Genomic DNA, 20,320 nt, shown 5'->3' with positions numbered 1-20,320 from the left:
CTGACTAGCAATTGAATAAATAGACTACTAGTAGCCTATCAAATAAAGTTACTGGTGACCTTGGGGGGGGATACTAGTCACTTTTGGAATACTTACTTTTAGCACAGCTACTAACAAAATAGCAGCTTGTTTTAAGGTAGGCCTATAGGCTAAATGTTAAAACGGCTTGCCATATATAATCTCGAGTCTCTTGAGTTAGTGCAGTGTGGTATTAGCGGGCTTTAAGATTGTAATGTCACTATAGAAACCGCTGGAAAGAACACAAGAGTTACCATGACCATTGCAGACAGGCGTTTAGTGCGCGAGATGCCTGCGTGTCCGCTTCACGCGCGCTGCGACACCGCTATTCAGCATCTTTCTGTTTAGTCTGCGCTTTATATCTTTATATCATCAGAATATGAACATCCCGCTCGAAAGTTTTATTTGCGGAAATTCCACGAGACCATGAGGATGATATGCAATGCATCACTACACTGGAGATATAACCGAATTGCGCTATAACTGTTTTACTTTTGTAAGTTTTACCTTTTGTGGCCATGAGTGCGGAGAAGCCAAACTTTCTGTCTCAACCTGAGGTAAAAAATATCTATTTCTATCGGAATGGGGATCCGTATTACGAGCCCAGGCGTTTGGTGATCAACGCGAAGAGGGTTTCGACCTTCGACACGCTGCTGCGGGAGGTGACTGGTGGCGTCCGGGCTCAGTTTGGAGCTGTGAGGAACATTTACACGCCCAAAGCGGGACACCGGATAGACTCACTGGAGCACCTGAGGAGCGGAGAACAGTATGTAGCTGCTGGACGAGAGAAGTTCAAAAAGATAGAGTAAGACACATTTAAGAAACATCTATCTATCTATCTATCTATCTATCTATCTATCTATCTATCTATCTATCTATCTATCTATCTATCTATCTATCTATCTATCTATCTATCTATATTAGCTAACGTTCTGGAAAGGTTCTCTCAATATGTTGAACAAATTCTTCGTTGATAGAATGTTCAAAAGTATCTGGTCAACGTTCTCAAAAACTTAAGTTATTCGTTAATGGAAGGGTTTTGTTTTATTTTTGCTGAAACATTTTAGCTGGACGTTTATCTAACAGTCCTCAATGTTACTTGTTTCAGAGAAAGGTAAACATTCCCATAATGTATGTAGGCTATGCGAAATGATAAAATAATGTGTCCTTAATGTTCGCAAGAAAACAACTAGTCTATTTAAAATATGTTTTTTTTTTAAAGAAAAAGGATGTTTTGAACGTTCAGAGAACATTCAGAAATACCTTTTTAATAACTTAATAAGAGCCTTATCAAACCGTTCTTAGAATATTTTTTTTTTGTTAGCTGGGGAGGAGGCCATGAACGCAGGGAAAGTTCTCATAACTTTGGCAAACATTCTGAGCAAACATTTTCCAGCAACGTTAGCCTTAATGTTCCCACAATGTCAGCATAAACATTTTTTTATACAGGTCCTTCTCAAAAAATTTGCATATTGTGATAAAGTTCATTATTTTCCATAATGTAATGATAAAAATTAAACTTTCATATATTTTAGATTCATTGCACACCAACTGAAATATTTCAGGTCTTTTATTGTTTTAATACTGATGATTTTGGCATACAGCTCATGAAAACCCAAAATTCCTGTCTCAAAAAATTAGCATATTTCATCCGACCAATAAAAGAAGTGTTTTAAAAAAAAAAAAGTCATCCTTCAAATAAATATGTTCAGTTATGCACTCAATAGTCAATACTTGGTCGGGAATCCTTTTGCAGAAATGACAGCTTCAATGCGGCGTGGCATGGAGGCAATCCGCCTGTGGCACTGCTGAGGTGTTATGGAGGCCCAGGATGCTTCGATAACGGCCTTAAGCTCATCCAGAGTGTTGGGTCTTGCGTCTCTCAACTTTCTCTTCACAATATCCCACAGATCCTCTATGGGGTTCAGGTCAGGAGAGTTGGCAGGCCAATTGAGCACAGTAATACCATGGTCAGTAAACCATTTACCAGTGGTTTTGGCACTGTGAGCAGGTGCCAGGTCGTGCTGAAAAATGAAATCTTCATCTCCATAAAGCTTTTCAGCACATGGAAGCATGAAGTGCTCCAAAATCTCCTGATAGCTAGCTGCATTGACCCTGCCCTTGATAAAACACAGTGCACCAACACCAGCAGCTGACATGGCACCCCAGACCATCACTGACTTTGGGTACTTGACACTGGACTTCAGGCATTTTGGCATTTCCTTCTCCCCAGTCTTCCTCCAGACTCTGGCACCTTGATTTCCGAGTGACATGCAAAACTGAGCAACAGTCCAGTGCTGCTTCTCTGTAGCCCAGGTCAGGCGCTTCTGCCGCTGTTTCTGGTTCAAAAGTGGCTTGACCTGGGGAATGCGGCACCTGTAGCCCATTTCCTGCACACGCCTGTGCACGGTGGCTCTGGATGTTTCTACTCCAGACTCAGTCCACTGCTTCCGCAGGTCCCCCAAGGTCTGGAATCGGTCCTTCTCCACAATCTTCCTCAGGGTCCGGTCACCTCTTCTCGTTGTGCAGCGTTTTTTGCCACACTTTTTCATTCCCACAGACTTCCCACTGAGGTGCCTTGATACAGCACTCTGGGAACAGCCTATTTGTTCAGAAATTTCTTTCTGTCTTACCCTCTTGCTTGAGGGTGTCAATGATGGCCTTCTCGACAGCAGTCAGGTCGGCAGTCTTACCCATGATTGCGGTTTTGAGTAATGAAACAGGCTGGGAGTTTTTAAAAGCCTCAGGAATCTTTTGCAAGTGTTTACAGTTAATTAGTTGATTCAGATGATTAGATTAATAGCTCGTTTAGAGACCCTTTTCATGATATGCTAATTTTTTGAGACAGGAATTTTGGGTTTTCATGAGCTGTATGCCAAAATCATCAGTATTAAAACAATAAAAGACCTGAAATATTTCAGTTGGTGTGCAATGAATCTAAAATATATGAAAGTTTAATTTTTATCATTACATTATGGAAAATAATGAACTTTATCACAATATCCTAATTTTTTTAGAAGGACCTGTACATGTTTCATAAAACTTTTCTTTCTGAAATGTTTTATTTGGACGTCATGTAATGTTTTTTAAATATTTCAAAACATACATGAAACAAATGTTTTTAGAATATGTTTTTCCCGTTTGATCTGATTATTTAAAGGGATACTCCACCCAAAAATGAAAATTCTGTCATCATTTACTCACCCTCAATTTGTTGCAAACTTGTATGAGTTTCTTTCTTCTGCTGAACACAAAGTGCTGAACACAAACAAAAATATCTTCCTTTGTGTTCAGCAGAAGAAAGAAACTCATACAGGTTTGCAACAACTTGAGGGTGAGTAAATGATGACATAATTTTCATTTTTGGGTGGAGTATCCCTTTAAGGTCCACCCCTTTCAATCCGATCGAAATTTCTTTCTGATCGATTGAGATGTTTAAATGAAGCCTTTTCAATCCGATAGAGCAGATTATTTGGGTGCATGCAAATGTATCATATCTTAACCCTTTCCTGATCAAACCTAAATATGCCATGAGTACATTCACACTACCTGTCAAACATTTTAACACATTTCAACTGATTCTCTATTTTCTCTATTTTACAATGAAAGTTACGAAAACACAAATGAAAGTCTGCGGATGATGTAGTGATCAAAACAAATAATGGCACAAATAAAAACTCTGAAGAGTCAGCTCTGACTTCACGAGGTGCATTCTGGGATGTTTTTTTTAAAAGTTCCCATGTATGGTGGACACATGATTATGCTTTGCCTTCGATTTCTGACCCAACTCATTAATTTCAACAAATTTAAAATGTTAGTTTCATAAAGTTGTAATACAAATTTAGATAACTAATTTCATTTAAGCATGAACTTTTAAATCAAACACAAATAATTAAACATTTGACTATAAAGTGCATCTGGTTTATGGCAACGAGGAACAAAATCTGCAAATAATACTTTTACTTTGCATTGTTAAAGGGGGAAAACTAATTCAGCTTACTTTCTAGTTATTTACAGATAGGAACCAGGAAGAAAAGAATGCTTCAGCTCAATGGAGTGGTAAGGACAAATAATTACACTTTATTTACAGCTGAAATCTGTGTATGTGTATACAATGAATACAAGCTCTATTCATATAAAACACTGCTGATCATATTAATTAAGAACACAGCACAAATATTCAACATACACAAACATGCAGTGTAAAGCAGTCAGTCGCTACTCAGTTTGTTTGTTAATGGAGTCAGCGGGGTATGTTCAGAGTCCCCGTGTCCCAGAGGACTATGTACCAGAACACTAACCCCAGTAGATTTAGACATTGGCAAACAAAGCCAACAATTTAAGAACATGTTTTTCAAAACACAATCTTTTTTTTTCAAGGTATATGTTAAGGAAAAGTAACATGCAGATCCAGTCACACAAATGACCATGTGCTAGTTCAGCATACAGTATCGCACCTGCTTTAGCATTCAAGAAAAACTACCTAAGCGAGGTGTAATGTTTAGACACACACCGTCTGCGTTGTCGTCTGGGAAGAATCACTTTGTTGTCGGCTCATTTGGCAATGAATTATTAACCTGTGAATTATTATCCACCTTCTTGGATGCATATTTAAGTCAATGGCTCTGACCCAGAGCGCAAACAAAGCTCCCTGGACTCCGGAGACAATCTGAATGACACTTCATATACTCCCGCTGTACTCAAGACTAGTTAAAGAAGAGAAGAATGAAAAGAAAGAAAGAAAATGAGCACAGGGACTTTACAACAGTCTTAAAATTTTATGAACTCTCTAAGGCAAAGAGAGTGAGTATCATCACAACTGCTCAGAGACCCCTTTATTATTGCGGTGAACTAAATGGCTGTTGCCGTGGTAATTGGTGATACAATGTCCTAATCATCATTAGGCAAGATTGAACAGGCCAATTTATTTATGATGTGGGCCACACTTTGTTCCTACTAGCTTCTGATTGTCTCAATTAGAGCGGCTGCTTTGGCCTGGCAGCGTCCCAAAGACTCACTGTCCCTCTGCTCTTTACACAAGCGCCTGCAGGGTTACCAGGGGATACGGCAGGGGCCTGAGAGACACTGAAACACTAGATGAGAGCAGTTGTCTGTCTGTGTTTGGGTTTAACTGAGCAAGGCCCTCGCTTAAACACACTAGTTAATCGAACTCACGTCTGACCCTGACAGCAAGTGAGCAGATCTTACATTTCACATCTTGAGGCAGTGTTTTCTACTGTCTGAAATGCAGTTTCCTATTTATTTTATTGGATTCATTTTTACGTTTAAATTGATTAAGTGTAAACAAAAAAACAGATTTAGAAACATTCAATATGAGCTATCAGTTGCAAAAGCTGATGAACTAATACAGTTGACTTCAGTGGGCTTTCACCAGCGGTGATAGACACTATCACTCAGGCTGAGCCCCCTCCACGAGGCAGGCCTATGCTTTGAAGTGGAGTCTGTGGAGACCGAGGGGAAGACCCACAGAGATTTGAAAACTCCCTCTCTGCTGCCAGTTGCTGCGTTTGTATTAGTTTCTTCCTTTTCAGATAGTACCTACCACAGGGACTTATTTCCATGTGTGGTACTTCTCAGGTGTTCCCAGAAGTCCATGTGATGTAATCTCCACACACTAACCTCCCCTTCGGGTAGGATGTGGTCTCTGTAGGGTTTCTTCTCCCATCTGGTGGTTGAGGAGATTCCCCCTTCCATGTAAAGCGCTTTGAGTACCCGGAAAAGCGCTATATAAATGTAACAAATTATTAATTATCTGGGAAGTAGTTCCTCAACGCTCTGATCTGCATCAGCTGTAGATTTTTCCTTGGGAAAAAAAAGAACAAAAAAGATCAAGTGCACTTGTTACATCTGCATTGCCGAAACTGATAACACAGTTCACCTGATTGTGGCATTTAGTATAGGGACCCCTAGTGTCAGTACATCAACACAACGTCGAAGTGACTGACAGATAGGAAACCTCTCTGTTACTATTTTAATCTACATTCCCTGATAGAGGGAATAAGAGGTTGTGTCCTTTCTACCACAACTCTGAACTGTCTGCTGAAATGGCCGGGACGCTATCTTGGCTCCTCCGCACAAACCTGAATGAGTGGAGCTCACCAGCCTCCTTTTATATACCCACATGTCACCAATTCTCATTGGCCTTTTCTGAAGTATCAGAGGTGTTTGGGGCTCCCACGTGTGACCCCTAATGTCAATACATTGACACTACCTCTTATGCCCTCCATCAGGGAACGTAGGCTACAATAGTAACCGAGACTTTGTTTTTTTCATCTTTCTCAAGTGTGTAATGTTGCTGTTTGAGTGTGAAAAAGGTCTGCAAAGTTACAAAGCACAGTCAAGTAAAGTCAAGTCAAGTCACCTTTACTTATATAGTGCTTTTTACAATACAGTTGTTTCAAAGCAGCTTTACAGAGATAACAGGAAAATAATGCAATAAAGTTTGTTTCTAGAAGAAAATAGTGTCACAGTCTAACTGAAGTAAGTTCAGTGATGTTCATTTTTGTAGTTATTAATTTAGTTCATTTAGCTGCTCTGGAGAAAACCGTGATGTCATCGTTCAGCTCAGTTCAGTTCTCATATAGTGTCAATGCAGGGAGATCAATAATATTGTTTAATATTAAATTAAATGTCCCCAACTAAGCAAGCCAAAGGCGAAAAAGGCGACAGTGGCAAGGAACGAAAACTCCATCAGGTGACAGAATGGAGGAAAAAAAACAGGGAGAAAACCATGGTGTCACAGTCTGTCTTGTCTCCGCCTCTTCACTACACTTCCCAGCATCCCTCATGTTTTCGCACCTGCCTGTCAACATCGTTGTCACCTGTGTCTTGTTAATTATCATCATCTGTGTCACCTGTTTCAGTTCTTCAGTGTTTGTAGGCAAGGCAAGGCAAGTTTATTTATATAGCACATTTCATACACAATGGGAATTCAAAGTGCTTTACATAGGAGAAAATAAAATAATCAAAACAAGTAAGAATAATTAAAACAGTTTAGAATAAAAAATAAAATAAAGTACAGTAAAAACATTTGGACGAACAGTGGCACAGTGCTCATTCAGTAAATGCATAGCTAAACAGATGTGTTTTGAGTCTGGATTTGAATGTGACTACTGTAGGAGCACATCTGATCTCTTCTGGAAGCTGGTTCCAGATGCGGCTGGCATAATAGCTAAAAGCAGACTCACCATGCTTAGAGTGAACCCTTGGTATTTCTAGCTGAAGTGATCCTAATGATCTGAGTGATCTGTTTGGTTTATATTCAGTGAGCATATCTGCAATATATTGAGGTCCTAGGCCATTGAATGATTTATATACCAGTAATAATACTTTAAAATCATGAGCTGCAACTGTCTTATGGTCTTTTTAGGAAGGCCAGTGAGGAGTCCATTACAATAATCCACCCTGCTGGTGATGAAAGCATGCACAAGTTTCTTGTCAAGTGACTGGAAACAAAGCATCTAATTCTTGCAATATTTTTCAAATGATAGTATGCTGATTTAGTAATTGCTTTGACATGACTACTGAAACTAAGGTCTGACTCTAGAGACACACCAAGATTCCTGACTTGATTTTTAGTTGTTAGACCCCTAGAGTCAAGGTATGCATTCACCTTGAGAACTTCATCTTTGTTTCCAAATGCAATGACTTCAGTTTTGTCTTTGTTTAACTGAAGAAAGTTTTGGCACATCCAACCGTTTATTTCATCAATGCATTGGCACAGGGAGTCAATGGGGCTGTAGTCGTTAGTCGTTAGGCTAAGTAGAGCTGTGTGTCGTCTGCATAGCTGTGGTAAGAGATTCGGTTCTTTCTCATTATTTGGCTCATTGGGAGCATATACAGGTTGAATAGGAGTGGTGCAAGAATTGAGCCTTGGGGGACTCCGCATGTCATGGATGTCCACTCAGACTTATGGTCTCCTATACTCACATAATAACCTCTCCCTTCTAAGTATGACCTGAACCATTTTAAGCCCCTCCCAGTTTTCCAGCCTGTCAAGAAGTATGTTGTGATCGACAGTGTCAAATGCAGCACTGAGGTCGAGTAGTACCAGCACTGATAATTTTCCTGTATCAGTATTTAAGCGAATTTCATTTATTATCTTTATGAGAGCTGTCTCTGTGCTGTGATGCGATCGGAAACCAGATAGAAAATTGTCAAAGTATCCATTCAAGCTTAAGAATTTGTTCAGCTGATTGAACACAACTTTTTCAATGATCTTGCCTATGAAAGGAAGATTTGAGATCGGTCTATAATTGATAATAAGATGGTCTTTTCCAGATTGCTCTTTTTCAGGAGGGGCTTGACAACTGCAGTTTTCAGGTAGTTTGGAAAACTCCCAGAGAGAAGTGAGGCATTTACCGCTTCTAGGAGATCTGCTTCTAAGCTGTTTAACACACTTTTGTAAAAAGATGTGGGAAGTGCGTCAAGGGCGTATTTAGTTGTATTTAGTTGTATTTGTATTGCATTTGTATTTAGTTCCTTCAGTTCAGTCAGTCCTTTGTCTGTAGTTAGTCGTATTTAGTGTGTTATCCTGCCTGTCTGTACCTGCCTGAAGTTTCTTTGTAAGTAAAAGTAATTTCAATGGAGCTCTTGCCTTTTCGTCTTCTTCTGCCTGCACCATGCTGTGACAGAACTACAGACCGCCCTAAGATGCTAAGATGTCCTTGCTGCGAAAAGCCAACACTTCCTCTCGTTCGTCAAGGGGTTTGTCCGCATTGCCATCCACAACACCCTTGACGACGAGAGGTTGTGTACCTTGTTCCAGCTCGGGGCCACCTTTCACCACCGGATCGACCTTCCAGACACCACCGGACTCAGCTGGAGGGAGACTGTTATCCGGTGTCTGGAGAGCGTCGATCCCCGATCTGGAACATAACCTGCCAGTCCTGCCAAGACCACTCCTTTAGGGGATCTACACATTCTGGACCAGCCCATTCTCCACATCCTGCCTGAACCCTTGTCTCCAACCAAGATGGCAGAGCCTTCACCGCTGGTCTAGTCCAGCACAGAGCCTGCGCTTCACGTCAGCCACGCCGAGCCTGCACTTCACGTCAGCCACGCCGAGCCTGAGCCTTCTGTTCCCGAGCCTGAATTCCCACCCAGCCTCCCTCTCCCACCTCCTTCCATCTGCCTCTCTACCTTTCCTCCACCACTGCCTGGCAGCCCCTCTGCTCCTGTATCCACCCTTGAGGAAGTGGAGTCGCCGAGGATCTGCCTGCCACCAACGCCTTCAGGGTCAGTGGATCCCCGGTCTCCGCCTCCAACCTCCTCAACCAGGACTCTACTTCGGCCCTTCATTTCATCTGTTCCACCTTGGCTCTTACCTCCCTCAGCTCCACCATGGCCCCTCAGTCCCCCAGTTCCGCCAGGCTCCCTCGTTCCCCCGGATTCACTTTTGTCCCTCGTCGGCCTTCCCTCACCTCTGGACTCCTCTCCTCTGGCTACGCCTCGTCCCTTCGGCTCTGTTGGACTCCTCACTCCCCTCAGTTCCCCTTTTGTCCTCACTCCCTCTGTCTCCACCGTGTCCTTCTGTGTCCCTGTCTACACTTCAGTCGCCTGAGCCTTCGGTGTCACCATGTCCCTCCAGTCCCTCAGCATCACCCGGTCTCGTCTGCTCTACGGCTCCACCCTGGTCTTCTCTCCCACCTGCTCCACCCCCGTCAGTCGGCCCCCTGGAGTCTTCTGCCCTGTCCCCTCCATGGCTCCTCCCTCCGTCGTCTCCGCCCTGGCCGCCCGCACTGCCTTATCTGCCCTGGCCGCCCGTACTGCCTGATCCGCCCTGGTCCCTCTCTCCCTCTGCTGTCGGTCCTTCTACGGTGCGAGGACGCGCCTACCGGAAGGGGGGTGTAATGTCACAATCTGTCTAGTCTCCGCCTCTTCACTACACTTCCCAGCATCCCTCATGTTTTCGCACCTGCCTGTCATCATCGTTGTCACCTGTGTCTTGTTAATTATCATCATCTGTGTCACCTGTTTCAGTTCTTCAGTGTTTGTATTTAGTTCCTTCATTTCAGTCGGTCCTTTGTCTGTAGTTAGTCGTATTTAGCGTGTGTTATCCTGCCTGTCTGTACCTGCCTGAAGTTTTTTTGTAAGTAAAAGTAATTGCATTGGAGCTCTTGCCTTTTCGTCTTCTTCGGCCTGCACCACGCTGTGACACATGGGGGAAATCAGGCTCAGTCGAGGGGCCAGTTCTCCTCTGGCCAACGAACGAACAGTATATGATTATGATTCAGGCCGTATAGGTCAGAAATCAGATTGGATTGGAACATTCAGAATATTATCCAGTTCCATGTGGTTGAAGATCGGAGTCATCAAGCCAGTATAGAGACGAATTTGTTGTGGATCAGTGCCGATGTCTGTCGTGGCGATGAGGCCTTACAGGGGAGAGTCTAGTTGACACAATCTCTGCTGACACTTCAGTGATGCGTTGTGTTCGTGTCTAGGTGCAGGTTCTCTGTCTGATCTGGATACGGCCCGGATCCTGCTGACTACATCATGCGTTGTGGTCGTGTCTACGTGCCGGTCCACCATCTGACAGTCACTCCAAAGGGTCATTTTCTATATCAATAAGCACTGTTTCTGAACTCCTTGAAATGCTTCAACTGTAGTCTTGATTTTATTTATTTTTTTCTGAGAATGTACGTGTCACATATTCTTTATTAAAAAATTCCCGCCCAAGGCACACGCGAGGCCTGGTTGAGTTGGGTTAGTAGTGTGTTGAAACCCGCTGTAAGGGGCGTCACGTTTCTGAAATGGTTGAAGCGGTTGACCAATCACTACACATTGGTCCAGCAGACCAATCAGAGCACATTGTGCCGTTCAGAAGCAGGGAACAAAAGACAGGAACTAAACAGAGTGTTACAGAAAGACTGGGAAGAGAGGTGCTTCAATAATTTCAAATATTTAAAGAATAATGTGTTTGAACATTCAAGCATGAAAATCTATTCTTGTAGACCCCTTAAAACTAAATAAAGACTTTGAAAAAGGGCATAGTTCCCTTTAAAAAGAGTACTTGGTACAAAAACATATAAGTGTGAACCGAATGTTAGGATTTCAGAAACACTTAATTGGATGTTATTTACAATTAAATTAAAATGTAGACTAGTTTAAATTAAAGGGTTAGTTCACCCCAAAATGAAAATTCTGTCAGTAATTACTCACCGTGATGTTGTTCCAACCTCGTAAGACTTTCGTTCATCTTCGGAACACAAATTAAAGTCCCTGTACAGGCAATTCTAAAAAAAAATTCTAAACCCATTATAAATGTTAGAACTGTTTTGCTAAAACATATTATAAAGACTGTGAACTGTGAATTACTGAATTGTGGAGTTAGACCGTTAAACAGTTTTTCACCATTGCTACCAGTATTTTCCGGATGTTTTGGGCGGGGCTAAAACGGGGCTCGATGACGCACTGGAGCCCCTGAGCTCGTGGACACGCCCCTACTTGATGACGCACTGAGGCCACTGAGGCCACTTTAGTTGAATAAAGTCGTTATTTTTGTTTTGTTTTTTGCGCACAAAAAGTATTCTCGTCGCTTGATAAACTTAAAGATTAAGCCACTGTAGTCACTTGGACTGTTTTAACGATGTCTTTAATTTTTCTGGGCCGGCAAGTTTCAATCCCTTAGAAGCCTATGGAGGAGTGATCCAGCTCTTAGATTTAATCAAAAATATCTTAATTTGTGTTCCGAAGATGAACGAAAGTCTTACGGGGTTGGAACAACATGAGGGTGAGTAATTACTGACAGAATTTTCATTTTGCGGTGAACTATCCCTTTAATATGAAATGCAGTTAGTTGAACTTTAGAGTACTTTTTGACCCACTTATAGGACTTAAGTACATCTTTATATGTTATTTCATACTTCTATTGTCTTTGAAATATGTTTAAAGTGTACTGCCATATATAATAACAAGCATTTGTGGTAAACTAATATTGAAACTTATATGTCATGTATTTAAATATATTTGTAATTACACATTTGTAATGATGAAGTTGCATCATGATGTATCTTCACATACAGTTTTTTAAATATACTTTTAAGATGTGAAGTACAATACAATTGAACATTCAATACAATTAAGCACACTTCTTTTTCATAAAGGGTTACCAAAGATGAGATTCATGAGCATGAGAAAATGAAAACTGTTATTGTGCCACACATTTAAGTCTTTTCACTATGTGTAGATGAAACCCATTCCTCAGAGTCGTGTGGTAGTGTCTGCCAGATTCCTCAAACCTATCAATGAACCCTGTGCAATATTGTAAGTACAGTTTATTTCTTTATTTCATAGTCCTTAACTTTAGGCACACTTCAATCATTAATTTCAAATGTATTGTTAAGAGGAAAACCTCTTGAGATGTGACATCTCGTTTTTGAGGGGACCTCAAGAAAAACATACTTCACATCCATACATCCATACTAACAGAACAAAGACATTTTTAGTCAGCATCACTGCAAACATTTGAAACCTTAGTGTCTAAAAGCAGCATTTGTGTTGAGGTATTTCTTTTTTACCACATTTAATCAAATATCTCTGTGGGGTACTTAAAAGCCTTACATTTTTCAAAAATGAAAATTCTTCCATTACACTCCCTCCTGTTGTTCCAAACCGTTTATTTTTTCAGTAAATGTTCTGGATGAATTTTGCAGCTCTTTGCTCACAGTGACAGCTCATAGTAACCACAGCGGCCAAGCTCAGAAGGGAAAAAAACATCAAAAGCACTAGTCAAACTGAAAGGAGGTTGGATGTTTGGGAAGAACTTTCATTTTGATTAACTATTACTTTAAGCAACTAATGAACCAGCAAGTATGTATTTATGGATGAATGGATGTACTGAATTCATACATTTTGTTTGTTTGTATACATCTGCAGAATTACAAATATACATTTGTAATATAAATGTAAATTTTTTCTGTGTCCTCAGTGTTGTGGCAAATGGAGATGTGCAGAATCCAGCAGCGAGGCTTCTGATTCCCAGCCGTGTGATTGGCCAGTTTGAGCGGATTCTGGAGATGATCACAGAGAAAATGGGCCTGCGAATTGTAGGTGGTGTGCGGAGGTACATTAGAGTGAATTTATTTTATATTAGTCAGAATTCATATCATGAATTGAATTGGCTTCTAAAGGATTTTTTTTAATACTAAAATCAGAGGTTAACTCTTTCAGGCAAATGTGTGCACTTGTAAGAGTTATTATCATTATGATAATTAATTGTTTTTTAAGAGATGCAAAAAAGAACAAAAATTAATATATATATATATATATATATGTATATATATATATATATATATATATATATATATCATTTCAGATATTTGGGAATTCACACCATAATTTACTTTCATGATTGTGCTTCTCCAGGACACTCCCAGCTAACAGGGAATGTTCTCAGAACTTTGGCTAATATTCTGGCAAGGGTCTCTCAAAGTTATGAACAAACGTTCTTTCAGTAACATTAATAGAAAGTTCATTCAAAGTTATCTGATCTTTAATAAGTTCTCAAAAAGTTAGCACAAAAAACATGATTTATATCATTATTTATATAATCATTACATATACATGTTTTTTTTTTTCTAAAATGCTTTAACAGGACTTTTTTCTTTCCTTTTTTATGATGTTTTTAATGATGTTTTCATAACTTAATGGGAATGTTAGCAAAACGTTGTTAGAACATATTTTTATTAGATAGGCTGTAAAACGTTTAATCAAAAGTACTTTAGATGATAAGTGCCCTTTCCTCATTTGGGAAAAGAAAGCATTTTTATATCATCTGAGCAATATTGACTTATTTAAGCCTTTAACATCTTTTTTTGCAGCCTGTACACCTTTGAAGGGACTCTCGTTATGGATGGAAAGAAATTAGAAAATGGACAGTTTTATGTTGCTGTTGGCAGAGACAAATTTAAAAAGCTTCCATACAGTGACCTCCTGTTCAATAAACCCATAGGCATAAAGCGAGTGAATGGGTAAGAGAAAGATGCTGCCTTTTCCCAGCAGATGAAGTATGTTTTCGGTAACGCTTTACAACAAGGTTTCATTTGTTGACATTAGTTAATGCATTAACCAGCATGAACTAACAATGAGCAATACAGTACATTTGTTACAATATTTGGTCACACTTTATAGTAGGTGTCCTTAACTTCTGTGTACTTACATCAAAAAATAAGTAAAATGTACTTATTGTGTTTGTATTGTATTGCAAAACACGTTTGCTGCTATTGAGGTGAGATACAGGTAGGGATAGATTAGGGACAGGTTTGGTGGCATGTATAGGTTTAAGGGTGGGTTAAGGTGTAAGGGAAGGCTCAACATTGTAATTATATGTGTAATTAATTAGAAATGAATTACAGCTGTAATTACATGCAGTTATTTTTCTAAAATATAAGTACGTACACAATAAGTGCATTGTATCAAATGATTAAATGTTAGTACATAAAGACACCTAATATAAAGTGGAACCCATTATTTATTAGTCTTTGTTAATGTTAGTTAATAAAAGTTATACAGTTGATTGTTTGTTCATATTAGTTCAAAGTGCATAATGTTAAGAAAAACAACTTTTTATTTCAATAATGTATTAGTAACATTAACTAAGATTAATAAATACTGCAGAAGTATTGTTAATTCTTAGTTCATGTTAACTAAAGTAGTAATACTAATGTTATCTAATGAAACCTTATTGTAAAGTGTTACCACGTTTTCAAACAGAATGTAATTGAATGTGATTTTAGGTCAAAAGCAGCGTCATTACCACCTATATACAAATACAGACGACAAAATGGAGATGTGAGTACAAAAACTAAAAAATAAAAGATGTTGGGCATTCATTTGTTAAATCTTTGAATATTTCTGTTGTCAGGTGGGGAACCATCATATCAGTAAGTCTGATTGTGGACAAGAGAAGAGCAGTCCTTCGGACCAGAGCTCCAAAGAACAGCTGTCGTCAATGGTCAGAGAGATCTCTCAGGCCAGACTCATGAGCATACGCAAGAAGAGGAGCGAACTCGCAGCATCTATCGAGGCTCAGGACGATGGTAAGAGACACACGTTTGACCATGAGCAGAAAATCTGAAATCAATTAAAACACAAACAATGAAGAAATTAATACACATGATGTTTTATTAACAAAGTTCGGGAGGAGCATGTTCAGTTAATTAACACGAGTGGAGTGCACGTAGCAATCAATGATAAGAGGTGTATATATAGATTCAGCAATCTCACCTCACTCCATTGATAGTTTAGCAGCATCCCTCCACCGCCCCTTCTCCACAGTTCCAGTCCTAAACACTTACATAGGGGGGAGTACTCTGGGTTCGGGCCAAACTCCGAGCTCGGAGCCCTCCCCCGGACAGCACGGCAAATAGTAATACGCATTAAATCTTATCCACTCTAATTATATGTAAGTGTGAACTTGTGAAATACATTTGTCTGTCCAAAACAGGAACACAGCACAACTACATACTCTAGCGTTCTAAAGTTTGGGGTCGGTAAGACATTTTTAAATGTTTTTGAAAGAAGTCACTTATGCTCACTAATGCTGCATAATTTTTTTTTTTTAAATCTGTAAAAACGGTAATATTGTGAAATATTATTACAATTTAAAATAGCTATTTTCTCTATGAATATATATTTTTTTAATTATTTATTCCTGTGATCAAAGGTGAATTCTCAGCATCATTACTCCAGTCTTCAGTCACATGGTGCTTCAGAATTCATTCTAATATGCAGATTTTCTGCTTAAGAAACATTTCTTATTATTATCGGTAACGCTTCCTTTTACAGTCCTGTTACCCATGTACATACTAGGTACTTATTATAGTAATTACAATTACTGGGTAATAACTAGGTACTAACCCTGAACATACCCCTAAACCTACCCCTAACCCATGTACTTACCTTATATTAGCCAGTACTTTCTAGGTAAGTACACGTAAGTACTGTACTGTAAAAGGAAGCGTTACCTTATTATCAATGTTAAAAACAGTTGTTCTGCTTCATATTTTTGTAGAAACTGTTATACATTTTTTTCCCCCAAGATTATTCGATGAATAGAAAGTTCAAAAGAACAGCATTTATTAGAAACAGAAATCTTTTGTAATATTTTAAAGTTTTTTTTGCGTCATTTTTGAACAATTTAATGCATCTTTGCTAAATAAAAGTATTCATTTCAATTAAAAAAACTTTTGAACAGTAGTTTATGTACACTGTAAGAACAAATGTACATTTAGCTTGTCACTGTCTCATGACAAGTGTGCTGAAATTAATCAACATGAATAGTTTTAACTAGAATATTTGACTGATTTAACTGTAATATGCATAATCTATCACTATCAAGTCAAGTCACCCTTTATTTATATAGCTCTTTTTACAATACAGATTGGTTCAAAGCAGCTTTACAGAGATAACAGTAAAATAATGCAACAAAGTTTGTTTCTCCTGAACAGCAGATCTAGAGGAAAACAGCGTCATAGTCCAGCTTAAGTAAATTCAGTGATGGTTCATTTCTGTTCATTTATTATTTAGTTAATTTAACTATACAGCCACTCTGGAGAAAACAGTGATGTCATCGTCCAGCTCAGTTCAGTTTTCATATAATGGAATTCAATGCAGGCAGATCAATGATATTGTTGAATATTAAATGTCCCCAACTAAGCAAGCCAAAATCCAAAGGCGACAGTGGCAAGGAACCAAAACTCCATCAGGTGACATAATGGAGAAACAAACCTTGGGAGAAACCAGGCTCAGTCGGGGGACCAGTTCTCCTCTGGCCAACGAACGAACAGTGTATGATTATGATTCAGGCAGCATTACATGTCAGACGTCAGATTGGATCGGAACTATCACTACAACTATGTAGTTTTCGTTGTCTTTTGTGCACTCACCAAAGTGTCTCTGCAGCCACTATTGTCTGGATAACGATGATGTAATTCAGTGATGCTTATATAATGCGCTTCCCTGTGTGTTCAAGAGATGGCACTGGTGCTCTGTGAGTGTGTTGCTCATGCTCTTGCTGTGGCATGAGAGGGATTACATCATCATCATCATCATCGTGTGTCCTCAGATTGCAGCCGGCGGTGTGCGATCAGCGCCATGCTTGACTGCACGTGTCTCTTTTCAGAACATCTCACCGAATGATGACATTTCAGTGCAAAAAGAGCCCTTGCAGAGATCGCCTGCAAATGCTATTAGTCACGCTCCAGATTATGAACGAAATTGATTCATACTTAAATTGATGTGGTGAAAATAAAGCTCAGGAATAAGAGGTTTGGTAGTGAGCAGTGTCTGTAGTTAGTGTAGAAGCGTCTCTCCCTCATTAGCACTCGAGGTCTTGCTGGTACCCAGGTGTCTGAAACAAGCCTATTAAATCTCCATGGCGATGAAATCAACAAAAGCACATCTCTTCTCTTCTTTTCTTGGGCCGAACAGAATGTATTTCTGATTGAAAACTGTTCTTTTGTAATCTGTTGTGATTTTAAAAGGACATTTGATCTGTTTATTTCATGAATGAAGACTTTAGCCACGACTTTATTTCCAGGAACATATTCACCAAGGTCATTTTAGTTGGTGATTTGAGTGTGTATGACAGAATCAAGCCATTAAACAAGTGGTAATAGTGAGTCAGTTTGACCATATCAAATTGTAAATTAATGAAGTTTCCATTGTCACAGGATAAATGTCTCCATTTGATTCCTTCATGCTGCATATATTATTATAGAACCAGGGAGTTTAGTTGCCTGATGTAATTATCTGCACTGACTAGTCTTATATTTTAATAGAGCTGGTTGTATTCAGTCGTGTAGGGCAGCATTCTGCTCATTTTGGCTGATAATAATTGAGGTTCAGGAATAAGGATTTATTATAGTCTGTTATTTGTCATCAGGCAGTGAAAATACAGATCTGTGTTTAAATTGAATGCTTAATCTACTATTAAGGTAAAAGTGTGGTTGAAGTGACCTGCAAAAATCCATTGCTGTAAGAATTGTCTTGACATGGATTATTTTAGAATAGCAAAATAAGTTACACATAACGTCAGCATTGTTACAAATCTGTATAAGATCATTTGAATTAAAAGGCAAGAGATCATAAACATCACATACTGCCTTTGAACATGAAATCAAAATGGACCCTTTTAGTACATGTTCCACACAAAATGTTTAGTTTTATCATTTAAAATGAGTTTAAAGGTGTACTACTAATTTTTCTCTGTCAATATGGAAAGGTACAACTATCTTGTACTTATACTGTAGCTCAAAAAGTAATGGGAATAGCAATGCCAAGGCTTATATAAACTGTATACTGTGCCTTCAGTGCAACGCAAGTTTCTTTGGATAAAAACCTCTGCCATTTTGCATTTTGAAACATTTAAATTATTCAGTTGATACAATACACTGATTGTGTGCACACATGTTTTTATGTACTTATATATATATATATATATAAAATACCAGCATGTAATTAATTTCTCTAATTACATCTACACTGTTGACCCTTCCCTTACCCTTAAACCCATTTTACCAAACCTGTCCCTAACCTTACCCGGTATCCCACCTATAGCAGCACGTTTTGCAAACAACATGAACACAATAAGTGCATACCAATTTGTTATGTATTTATGTAAGTCCATTATAGTTAAAGACATCTATAAAAAGTGGGACTAAAAACAAAACATACCTTAGAAGTACTGTAAATTTCTTTAGGTATAAAACTTTTTAACGACAAACATATTACAGAGTTTGCCTTAATTAAATGACACATCCATTTTAAAATGTCAATGAATCACAAAGACTGTTTTGCTCAGAATAAAGCTCAGTCTTAAAGCACAGCTCTCAACGCAGGCAAAATATTTTGTGCGACTAATAAATATCCCTTTTTGATAAATAAACCATGCATTAAAAGGCAGGAAACTATGTGCTGGAATATAACACTACATGGATACATTTGAATATCAATGATTAGTGAGGATCTGACACCATTAACGAGGGAGTCTAACAGATGGCATAAGTGTTAAGTGAATGTAGGGCAAATTCTCCAATCACATGGTGAAATGAAGTCAGAGGTTTCTGGAGGAGAGTGAGTATGTGTGGCTTTGTTTGAGAGAGGGAAGGAGGAATCGGGGGAAATTGCTGCGGCTCCGTCCCACTCCAGTAATGACAGGGAGGGATCAGAGGAGTGTAGAGACGTACAAGAGCCGCTGATGGCTTTCACAGTTCAGTATCTCAGAGCTCCTGGTGACAATCCATCCACAATACTGTAATAATGCTCTGAAATAGGCCATTAAGGTGCCTCTCTGTGCCTCACTTCCCTGATCAGAACGTGTGTGTGTGTCTGAGGTCTTTCAGCACCTCCGAACAGACTGAGATGTGACAAGTGCTAAAGTCTTGCTCGCTTCTAATTAGATCATGGCCTGCAGTGATGGCAGTAATGCAATATCTGAACCAAAGGTGAGAGACGAGGATAAAAGAGTATTTGGAAGAGAAAGTCAGACATTTATTTTTCTTGTCTCATTGTCTTTTCCTCCCTTGTCCTTGCCAGTGTGATCTCATTAGTGTTAGATGTACCAGAACGTAAACTGTAGTAGTGCCGTACCTATTTTTAATGCAAATAATATACTATTAATCAATAATAATATCACATCACCGCTTCTAAAACATAACAGTATGAATGTGCAGGTACTGAGATGCACAATAGAGGGTGAAGTTGTGGTGTTTTTTAATTGTAAAAAACTTGATCCTGTCCTACCTTAATATTCATCAAAATCTATAAGCAAGAAATTAAAACTCTGTTTGATTGAGCATCCCAACCAGCCCGATATGGCAAATTGTTTGACCATGTTGATGACAAGGAAAGTGTTCAGGAAAACCTGTTTTTAGAAATTACATACATTACACATTTCAGCTGTAATTATTATTTTTTTAATTCTGTCATACAAATAGTTCATGTTATTACTTGAAGCAAAACTGTTTAAGCAATCTAACCACTTGTTTCATTCTTGAATGAATCAGAATTTTTTAATGAATCAGTTGAGTGAATCATTCAATGACCCTCTTATAAAGACAGGCTTGTTTTCATTTGTGTATGAATCAGTGACTGCGTCCATCTCTGAGTAGGTACTTTTGATTAAGTAATTCAGACCATTAAAAAGTATGTTTTACAGTATATGGTATGAATTTGTGTGGTATGAATGTAATCCCGATGTACTGCATTCATTTTCTTGTCATTGTCATGTGACCTACAGGTATTGTACCAAGATCAATTGGGTTGCATCACTGCATTC

The 20,320-nt window shown here is 39.0% G+C and overlaps 1 protein-coding gene across 2 annotated transcripts in view; it reads left to right on the top strand.

Moving 5' to 3' along the window:
- Nucleotides 1-228: 228 nt before the first annotated feature.
- Nucleotides 229-20,320, top strand: part of LOC130090389 (doublecortin domain-containing protein 2-like) — a 36,052-nt gene continuing 15,960 nt past the window's right edge. The window contains exons 1-7 of one of the 2 annotated variants that reach the window (XM_056257755.1): nt 229-823; nt 4,026-4,077; nt 12,248-12,306; nt 12,971-13,105; nt 13,863-14,012; nt 14,778-14,832; nt 14,906-15,080. In XM_056257755.1, the coding sequence (XP_056113730.1) occupies nt 537-823; nt 4,026-4,077; nt 12,248-12,306; nt 12,971-13,105; nt 13,863-14,012; nt 14,778-14,832; nt 14,906-15,080 (913 nt within the window). In that variant the 5' untranslated portion in view covers nt 229-536. Of the gene's footprint in view, nt 824-4,025; nt 4,078-12,229; nt 12,307-12,970; nt 13,106-13,862; nt 14,013-14,777; nt 14,833-14,905; nt 15,081-20,320 lie in introns of both variants that reach the window. The other variant, XM_056257748.1, reaches the window with a different exon arrangement.

The sequence above is a fragment of the Rhinichthys klamathensis genome, unplaced genomic scaffold (genome assembly GCF_029890125.1).
Source record: "Rhinichthys klamathensis goyatoka isolate OS25496 unplaced genomic scaffold, OSU_Roscu_1.1 h1tg000006l_1, whole genome shotgun sequence".
Taxonomy (NCBI): Eukaryota; Metazoa; Chordata; class Actinopteri; order Cypriniformes; family Leuciscidae; genus Rhinichthys; species Rhinichthys klamathensis.
The sequence above is the reverse complement of the archived record's forward strand: the minus strand, read 5'-3'. Positions and strand labels throughout refer to the sequence as shown.